The sequence below is a fragment of the Saccopteryx leptura genome, chromosome 1 (assembly GCF_036850995.1).
Source record: "Saccopteryx leptura isolate mSacLep1 chromosome 1, mSacLep1_pri_phased_curated, whole genome shotgun sequence".
NCBI classification, from domain to species: Eukaryota; Metazoa; Chordata; class Mammalia; order Chiroptera; family Emballonuridae; genus Saccopteryx; species Saccopteryx leptura.
The window spans coordinates 317,283,507-317,293,849 of NC_089503.1; the positions used below are offsets into that span (position 1 = coordinate 317,283,507).

At 49.3% G+C, this 10,343-nt stretch overlaps 1 protein-coding gene across 4 annotated transcripts; it reads right to left on the reverse strand.

Moving 5' to 3' along the window:
* Positions 1 to 216: 216 nt before the first annotated feature.
* On the reverse strand, positions 217 to 7,760 carry LOC136387351 (cysteine-rich DPF motif domain-containing protein 1-like). Of its 4 annotated transcripts, none has more exons than XR_010748109.1 (4): positions 7,568 to 7,760; positions 3,855 to 3,967; positions 2,725 to 2,882; positions 217 to 1,169 (listed from the first exon to the last, which is right to left on the reverse strand). XR_010748109.1 is itself a non-coding variant. In XM_066358683.1 (4 exons), the coding sequence occupies exons 1-4, from the start codon at positions 7,739 to 7,741 to the stop codon at positions 1,028 to 1,030; spliced, it is 504 nt and encodes a 167-aa protein (XP_066214780.1). In that variant the 5' UTR covers positions 7,742 to 7,760; the 3' UTR covers positions 217 to 1,027. The 4 variants fall into 4 exon arrangements, 3 of the variants coding, with proteins under 3 accessions (XP_066214780.1, XP_066214782.1, XP_066214781.1); XM_066358683.1 differs by having other exon boundaries at positions 2,808 to 2,882; XM_066358685.1 differs by having other exon boundaries at positions 2,786 to 2,882.
* Positions 7,761 to 10,343: the final 2,583 nt, after the last annotated feature.

Below are 10,343 nucleotides of genomic sequence, written 5' to 3' on the forward strand. Positions count from 1 at the left end.
CCCCAGCAGTATTATCTGCCCACAGCCGGGAGCAACCCTATCCCAGTTTAGTACTTGGGCTCTTCACCTGTACACAAGGTCTCTTTTTGTCCTTTAGAACAGAATGCACTGGGAGTGTGTGGCCCCGGACCATGACATCCACGTGTAAGGAAACATGAAGCAGGGAGCGCTTTTACAAGTGTGGGCCTCTGAGAATAAAACGCAGCACACGGGTCAGTCAGTACCAGCTCTTTAGTCATCCTCATACAGCACACGTCCAGCGTGCTGGGCCGTGTACGCTGGCCCTGCAGCAGTTACAAAATGAGAAAGTGCAGCACCTTCCCTTCAAGGACCAGCAGACGGACAGCAAGCTCACAGTCCAGGTATCACTAAGGTGGGGGTTGCTGTGAAGACAGGCGAGTCCTGGGCAGTGGTGCCACGGGACATCAGCAGCCTGTGGGATGGACTTCACAGGCACCAAGGGCTGAGTGCACTGTGGAGAGGGGCAGCAACCAAAAGAATGGTCTTGAGGGAAGGAGGCTGAGGGCATCCCTCTACCCTGGAGGAGCTGGGCCAGGAGCCAGAACCGGAGTCAGATCGACGAGAAGAGGCTGGAAGCACCAACACTTGACCTCCAGACCACTGCCGGGTCTGAGCAGAGCAGCATGGCACGTGGAGACAACTCGTGGATCTGACCCACACTACGAAGGGCACAAGGGCCCTTCAGTCAGGCCTGGCCGTGTGTGGCCAGGAAACAGCCCAGGACGACCCTATAGGAAGGGTGGAGCCCCAGTCCAGGTGAGAGCGAGAGGGCCAGCAGGGCTGACCGTGGCTTCCCGTGGATCCATCCCCATGCCCAGCACTGCGGGAGCTCTGGAGCATGGGGCTGGGTTCGCAGGGTGCCTCCTCTGCATAGTTTCCGGCCCTGTTTCTGCTGCAGGTGGGACCCCATCTCCCTAGAGCTCCCGACACTGCTCCAGACTGCCCAGAAACGAGGCCGGCACAGCGGTGCCCAGCTCAGCCTCAGGCTACGGAGGCTGCACTCAGGTCAGAGAGCTCGGCTGGCTGGCAGGCCTCTTTGATGGAACTTTCCTTTTTTCCAGGTCTTGCCGAATTTCCTGAGGGAAGGCATGAATGTTCTCCTGGACACAAGGGAGGCAGAACCGCTTGCAGTAGAACAGACTGCACTCCTGGAAGAGAAAGTGAGGGCTGAGAACTGGGGCTGGTGCAGCTCCTCCCTGAGACCAGCCCCTCCCAGTGCCCAGGGGTGGGGGCAGAGCAGGGCCAGAGCACGCATGGGGCCCTGTGAGGAGATGGGAAGGGGGTAGCTGGAGCCAGAACAGCTAGAGTAAGACTGCAGCCCACCCAGGGGCCTGGCCAGCCAGCTCAAGTAACGTCTGTGGTCTTCACCAAGAGAGAGACACGATGCAGAGCAGCAATCAGGATCAGACCCTGCAGACAGTGGGAGTTGGAGAATTTCTGGGACGTAGGAATCACTGAGGCTTCCTCCCTCCTGTCCAGTCTCATCACCGTGTCTTTCTCACTTTGAGAGATGGAGGAGGCTGACTGTATAAATGTGGCCTGTGGTACAACTCCCTTGTTCACCTTCATCCCCAGGCAGGGTGCTCAGGGACCTCTGGGAGGGCAGGATCACTCAGATTACAGGAGCCACACTCCTCAGCGACACCTCACCACCACCGTCAGGCCTTGGGTTTTAAAACAATAGGCTCAGCTGTGCAGTGAACTTGGCCCTCAGCCTCTCTGAACCTCAGTTTCCTCCCCTATGAAAGGGGTGGAATACTGCTTTGGGTGGGATGAAGGACGCCTCACTGGTGAAGCAGGTCCCAAGCGCAGAGCCTGGCAAACAGCTAGTGCTCAGAAAAGCATAGCTCCTTCCTCTGGAAGGTCCCACAAGAATAGTTAGAAAGGTACCATCCTGTGGAGGGGAAGAGACTATTGGGGGCCACTAGAGGTGGTGCAGAGCCTCCAAGAACCTATTTTCTACACCTCAGCTCCCACATAGACCCTCCGACTGACCCCAGTTAGCCCCACCTATCCCCTACCCTCTGTTGGCTGAGGGACCACCTACAATGGGGCAGACCAGCTAGCCTCTAAGATCTACCCCTGCTGCCCCCCTCCAGTGACTGTGAAGGTCCTAGGATTACTGTGGCGAGGAAAGGCTGGTGGCACTCTGTCCTTGGTAAAGGTTCATGTGTCACCTCTCCCGCACTCATGCATGTGTGGCCCCAGACACGGGGGTGGGGGAGATGTAGTAGAATCACCCATTGCATGGCCTTGGATGGGAACACAGCTAACAAGAAAAGAATGTTTTGCCAAGAGAATTGTTTTGTGACTTGAAGGCAGGTCACTGAAACAAGTCTATGTGACTGAAGGCAGTTGCTGTGCTTTTTTCTCAGTAAAACATTCTCATAAGATTTCTGTACCTTCCAAGGTTATTTCTTGAGATAAAGAGAGAATGTTGTGGAAACCATAGAAGCAATAGCAATGAATGCCTTTTGATATTATGTTGTTATTAAGCTATCATGCAGGTGTACTCCATGTATCTTTAAGTAAAAGTTACACTTGATGTTATGCCAATTTCTCAGTAAACAAGCTTTTTGAAGTCTTGTGAATAAAAATAGGACACAGCGCGAACTCGGGGCCATTTGCCTAAGCGAGCAGTGGTCCTTTGCTAGTCTTTGATGATTTCGTCTACTGATCTCTCTCCCTGCGCCCCCAACTCACAACAACAGGTAGAGAAGGTGGCTCCAGTCACATGTGGCTTACACACCGGGCCCACACACACCAGCCGGCTGCAGACGCTTCACCTGGAGCCGAGGATCAGGAATCGGTCCTTGTCAGGGGTGAAGGGATCCTTCATGATGTAGCTCTCCTCCAGGAGGCTGCAGGACAGTAAATGATCCCAGCGTCGGACCCTTTGCTGATGGAAGCCCGCAGCAACATGGCCCTTCCTGGGCCTGCACACTGTGCCGGATCAGGGAGCAGGGGCTGGCCCCCTGCTCTGTGCTCTGAAACAGTCGCAGTGGAGGCCACCACTCCTTCTTGGCCAACAGAGGTGCTGCTGCAGCCTGAGCCCCCAGACCTCAACCTGATTCACCAGATGAGGCAGGGGCCACGAGGCGTCCATCCAAGTTCTCCAAGCCCTTCCCTCACCCTACCACAGTGGTGCCCATTCCCTAAAAGCCTGTTTTCACGCTGGGAGAACCAGGTGCCTTACACATGTGTAAGGTGCTGGCCTCACCCCACACAACAGAAAGGAGACCCACAGGGTTCTGAGACGCATCCCGGTTCTCGATCAGTAGAGGAACCCAGTCGTATGGAAGAAGCCTTGCCCCAGCCACTTGTCCCGTGTGAGTAATGTTTGGGTCAACTTCTCTATGACATGGCACTTGAAGGATAAATTGAAGGTCAAGAATTAGTCCTGAGACCCAGTGGCTCTACTCCAGGACTTCTCTGGGCAGATCATCAGCTGATCCTCAGGACTCACTTCCACCAGTGCATGAGCTGCAAGGCAAGCAGGCTCTCTGCTGAGAACCAGCAGGAATGGCCACAGGGCCTGGCCCCACTGAGGAAGCCTCCTTTGCTTCTCTCAATCCAGCAGCTGAGCTGCTCCAACCTGAGACACAGAGCATCTTCCCCCCACTGGAGCAGTACTGGACGCTGGGTTGAGAGGGGAGGAAGGGGCTTGGAGGTTCTGGAAGAGCTGGAGGGCCCTCTAGCCTTGCCTCATGCCTCTTCAGGTCACACTGAAGCATCTAGGGTTGGGCCTAAAGCCAACATCCAAGCCATGTGTCAGACTCAGGCCTCCAGCTCTGTGGGCAGGGCCTCCTGAGCCACTGGACACTGATACTCACATGACAGACTGGGTGTCGGGGGGCTTCTGGCCCATGGAGCTGTATGGAGCTGTCAAGGCACAGAGTTGGCACTCAAACACACCCAAAGGATGGCGCTCTGCCTCACATGTCATCTGCAAGATCAAGACACCGGGCACATCACTTCAGAACCCAAACTACACACATCTCGAGTGCCCCCACTGCATGATTTTAAGACAACAAAGGGAACCCTTTACAGACAACCTCAAGTTCAGAGTAAGTCCAAGACCTCCTCAAGGTCACACATTCGTTTCAAGTGCTTATGAGATATTTACCAAGAGCAGTAATATTCTGTTCCATAAAACAAGCCTCAAATGGTAAGAAACAGAATCAGAATCAAGAACACACTCTCCAATCCCCACAAAATCACTAAATTAAAATCAGTAACAAAAAGATACCTGAAAAAAATCTCCAAACATTTGGAAATGAAACAATATACTTCTTAAAAATATACTTCATCATTTCATTAAAAAAAATCACAAGGGAAATTAGAAACTATTTTAACTAAATGATGACTAAAATACAGCCTATCAAGACATGTAAAATGCACAGAGGCTGTGCTTGCAGAGAAATGCACAGCTTGAAATGTTTAAATGGGGAAAGAAGGTTTCAAGTCAGTCATCTAGGTTTCTACCTTAAGAAGCTAGAAAAAAAGCAAATTAAAGAAACATAAATAAAAAGAAGAAAATTATAAAGGACAGAAATCAAAGAAGTAGAAAATGACACAAAAACCCACAGAGCTTGGGTTTTATCAGGGAAAGTCGATAAAACCCAAGCTGGTGATTCCAAAACATCAATAAAGTTGACAACTTCTAACTACTGATCAAGAAAAATGAAGATGAAAATCACCACAAACAGGAACAAAAGAGGAAGCAGCACTAGGAACACAGACATTAAAAGGAAAATAAAGGGATACAGTGAATAACTTTACCAAGTAAATATGACAACGTACCTGAAGTGGACAGATTTCTTGGGAAAATACAACAACAAAACACCAATTATCAAAAGTGACTCAAAAAGAAAATAGAATACCTGAATATCCCTATATCTAGTCAGAAAATTGGTTTCCTCATTTAAATTCTTCCCAAAAATTGAGATAAAACAATACCAGAAAAAGAAAAAAAAAATAAATCATGCCTAGATGGCTTAACTGCACTGTGAAGCATTCAAGGAAGAAACAGTACCAAGATACAGAAACTGTTTCAGAATGTAAAGAAAGAGAAGCACTTCGGTGGTGATTTTAGGAGGCCATGTGACAGAGACAGCAAAATTGGCAGGATTACCCCAATACCATTAACCACACAAAGCAATTACAGGAAAACTACAGACTAATATCTTTCATTAACCCAGATACAAAAGTCTTTAACAAAATATTACCAAATTGAATTTAGTAATATATAAGAAGCCTCATGCATCATGCCTGAGTGGATTCAATCCCAGGAATGCAAGGTTGGTTTAACATTAGGAAGCTGATGAAGACAATTTATGATACTAACAAAAACTAAATAAATAAAAAGGAAGAAAACCGCAGTATCATTTCAATATATGCATTAAAAAGCATGACAAAATTCAACAGAATTTACAAAATCCAAGGCTCTGGGTGATGCTTCAAATCTAAGGGGCTCCTCAGCTGACTACAGAATAAACTCCCTTCTGTGACATTCGAGGCCTTTTTTTTTTCCCCCCAGAAGTTGGAAACGGGGAAGCGGCCAGACAGACTCCCGCATATGCCCGACCAGGATCCACCCAGCATGCCCACCAGGGGGCGATGCTCTGCCCATCTTAGGGAGTGGTTCTGCCGCAACCAGAGCCACTTTAGCGCCTGAGGCAGAGGCCACAGAGCCATCCTCAGCACCCGGCAAACCCTGCTCCAATGGAGCGTTGGCTGCAGGAGGGGAAGAGAGAGACAAAGAGGAAGGAGAGGGGGGTGGAGAAGCAGATGGGCGCTTCTCCTGTGTGCTCTGGCCGGGAGTCGAACCCAGGACTCTTGCATGCCAGGCCGATGCTCTACCACTGAGCTAACCAGCCAGGGCCTCGAGGCCTCTTTAAGGTGGGTATCATGCGATGGCTGGTTGGCTCTGGCAGAGCGTCACCCTGTACGTGGATGTCCTGGGTTTGATTCCCAGTCAAGGCACACAGAAGTGCCCATCTGCTTCTCCACCCCTCCATCTCTCATTCTCTCACTCCTGCAGCCATGGCTCAATTAAAGCAAAATGGCTGGGCCCTGGCTGGCTAGATCAGTGGTACAGTGTGTCGGCCCGGCATGTGAATGCCTCAGGTTTGATCCCCAGTCAGGGCACACTGGAGAAGCAACCATCTGCTTCTCCACCCTTCCCCCTCTACTTTCTATCTCTCTCTTCCCCTCCCGCAACCAAGGCTCCATTGAAACAAAAGTTCACCCTGGCACTGAGGATGGCTCCATGGCCTCCACCTCAGGTGCTAGAATGACTGGTTGGTTGCAATGGAGCAACGCCCCCTACTTGGCATGCTGGGTAGATCCTGGTCAAGTGTATGCGGGAGTCTGTCTCTCTGCCTTCTTACTTCTCACTTCAGAGACACACACACACACACACACACACACACAAAATAAATAAATAAATAAATAAATAAATCAAGCAAGCAAGCAAGCAAGCAAGCAAGCAAGCAGAGTTGGTGCTGTGTTCTGAGGATAGCTCCATGGCCTTTACCTCAGGCACTAAGAAGAGCGTGGTTACCAAGCAACAGAGCAACACCCCAGATCAGGGGATCATCGACCCCTAGTGGGCTTGCTGGTTAGTCATAGGTGTGCATGCCCCTACTCTGTCTCTGAATTTTTTGCCCCCCTCTCACTGAATTTTTTTTTAAAGGAGGGTATTATCTTTTCCCATTACTCCCCCCTCACACACCAGGCTTACTAACCTTCAGAGAGTCCTTTTCTTATTTTTTGATTAATTTTTTCTAAAGAGAGGGAAGGAGAGGAGAGGGTGAGAGAGAGGAAAAAAAAGAAAGAGAGAGAGACATCAGTTTGTTGTTCCCCTTACTTCTGTCATTACTGGTTGATTCTTGTATGTGCCTGACCTGTACTGAACGTGCAACCTTGGCATGTCTGGACAATCTTCTAGCCGATTGAGCTACCTGAACCATGGTCGGATACTCCTGTTTATTCAGTCCCTTGCCTCGCTCTTGTTGATCCCTCCACTCAGAAGCCTTCAGCCACATCTGTCCATGAAATTTCCCTTTGGCTGCCTTGAAGACTTTCTTTTCCTCTTTGGCTTTCAACAGTTTGCATATACGTTATTTATTTCTTTTTCCGTTTTCCACCCTGCTTGTACGTCTTTAAGCAGTCTTTGACCCGTGTTTTAATAACTTTCATTACTTTTGGAAAGTTCTTTACCACGACTGCTGGGATGCGAAGTGCAAGGACGTTGGGCTGTTCGCTTCCTCCCACGCTTCGTGCACCCTCTATGCTGGGTCTGTGTTTTTCACGCCCTTCACTCTCCGTGTCTCAGTGTGGGGACTTCTATGGGCCATCGCACATTCTTTTCTACTTTCTCCCTTGGCTCGTCACGACCGGGCCCACCATCCTTCAGCGTGCCCTCTGCAGGCATTTTCCGTCTCGGCTGTCTCGCGTCCCTAATCTCTACATCCGACCATTCCTCGTTAGCTTCCTGAAATGCCCTCTGTAGACGTCAGGAGGCCCCGCGCGTCCTACCGACCCCGAGAGCTCCGCAGCCCGCCGCCACCCGGTGGCCCTTCCCGAATACTCCGCCTGTCCCCAGCGCCGCGGGTAACGGCTCCGAACATTGGCACTCGGAACCCTGCAGACCTCCACAGAGTGGCCGAGGCCTGCGGCGAGCTGCGACCGCTGGGAGGAACGAGGGGCCGGCCATGAGCGCACACGCCACCGCCTAGCCGCTCCACTCACATCCGCCAGCTGCCACCACTGACAGCCCGCGCTGGCCCGAATGCCACAGCGCGTGCGCGGTCCCGCCCTACCGCTTTCGCCCCCACCTCTTCCTCCCTGACAGCCCACGGAGCGTGCGCGGCCCATGCCCCCCCCCCCCCCCCCCCCGGCTATGGACCTGGGCGCATGCGCTATGCGCGGTGGACTTCGGTCTGAATTTCCGCGTCCATAGAGTCCTTCTGGTCCACGGGTTTTGGGGGTTGAGAACGCCTGCTTGGCCTGCTGTTCTGGCTGCTTTTAAGTTTCTCGGCTTCTTTCGGTGTTCACAACCGGGCTCTGCGGAGTCGAGGCCGCTGGTGCGCGGCCGGCCGATAACTTGCCTGCTCGGAGCTCAACCTCTATTGCCACCCACGCCACTGGGACTCGCCTTGCACGCGCTGCTCATCACGCGCCTGAGCCTGAATATCCTGTTCTGTGCGCGGGCGCTTGCTGACTCCCGTTAGCACGCAAGAACCCTGGACCGCGGGCGGGGTCCACAGCCTAAAGCAACAGAGGATGGGGTCTACACGAGCCCTGTCGTTTCCTGGGACCTTTGTAAAGCCATGTGCACTTGCGACATGTCACCGCGCTCCTAGTGATCTAGGCACGACCATCTTCCAACCTCCTGGAAGCCGGTACCCCACCAGCTTCCAAAGGTTCTCCTGGCTCCCAGGCTCCCCTAGTCCCAGCTTCAGACAAGCTCTTCCCTATACCTGCGGTGATGGCACCACCCACCACCTCACTTCTGGCCTCTACTCCTGTGAGGCGCCAGTCTTTGCTTTTTCCTTTGAGGAATTAGGAAGTAAGGATTATACAAAGTACACTGCTCAGAAAAATTGGGGGATCAGAGAATGTGCAGATACTCCACTACTTTCAGCCTTTTGTAACTAGTCATTTTCACCAATGAAATAAAAGTTGGTTTTGCATCTTATTTGCGTAATCAAACAACTTTCTTTGACTTGTCGTGTGCTTTTCTGATGTTTAATAAAAAAGAAATCAAATACTTTATTTTTTATTGCTTCACAGTCACTTTGAAATATCCCCTAATTTTTGTGAGCAGTATATTTTAGTAAGGCAGGGGATGAACTACTCTTGGACCTGGGTGAGAGGTGCCCCTGCCCTGGGCCCCAGGATTTAACAAGCACTTTGATATTGTTCCTAGGAAATATTGTTGCACGAAGTGACACTGAGGGAGGAGACACTCAGACAACTTAATAAAGGAAGAATTTATTAGTAGCTGGCGAAGCATGTGAACTAGTAGCACCAAAGTACAAGCTCCCCAAATTAGATTTTCTTACAGGCTATATACCTTTACATTTGCCAAGCAATGGGCATATAATTCCTTCCTTTAAGATTTCCCAGGACTTATGGAGAGGGGAGGGGGAGTTTCAAGATCACTGGTTGTAGCTACATACAGATCCTGCTTTTCTTGCTTTGTGTTGTAGGCGTCTCTAAGCAATCATTTAGAGAATTATGGGATGTAGTTAATTTATAACTGGCTTGACTCAGTTATCCCTGCTGGCTCCTTTTCCTTGTATGTTTCTGGTTTCTCCCCTCAAGGGAGAAAGGAGGCTTGCTCCCTCCTCAGTATGATCCTCAACTGTGCTTACAGCTGTGATATTCTTTGGATCAATTCAAAGCACAGAGGCTATTTAGGGCAGTGGTAATAACTCTGTATGATACTATAGTGGTGGATACCTATAATTGTACATTTATCCAGACTCATAGGATGGACCACACCAAGGGTGAACCCTAATGTGAACTATGGACTTGGGGTGATTGGTATGTGCTAATGTAGGTTCATCACTGTATGTAATAAATGAACCATTCTGGCGGGGGATGCTGATGGTGGGGAGGTGTTGCATTTGTGGGGGCAGAGGGTGTACAGGACATCTGAACCTTCTCAATTTTGATATGAACCTAAAACTACTCTAAAAAATATTTTTATAAACTAAAATAACATTGAAATACAACATAGGAAATTAGAATTAGGAAACAGAAATAAATGTTTACTGGAGTCTAAAGAAGATTCATGTACCTATCATCCCAAAACTAATTTCGTTGCAAACTATTTTCTGGCTACTGTGGATCAAAGTATAGTCTCTACTGAAGAGAGATTTGTATAAAATGAGCAACCGACTACAGTTTTCAGTTTTTATACTATCCCAGCACTGAAAAATGTGAAAGAAGAAAAACCTAAGAAATACTGTATGATCTAGATATATTGTAAGGAATGGTGGTAACAGTAAATAATGATAACATACAATGAAATGAAAATATCTTGTAATATATTCAGTAATAATGATAAACCCTCCTCACAATGTTTAAACAGGATGTCAATATTCATGGTTCAATTCAAAATCTAAAGCTTTAAGAATTTTATTGACAATTCCAGTTGCTACTCAGCAGAGTGAAGGTTCGCCCAACTGAAATAATTAAAAACTATCTACAGACTATCATGAACAATCATCTAACTTGGCACTATTGTCAATACACAATTACAGGGAAATCTTTATGGTTATTAAAACAATGACTTCTCTGAAAGGCAG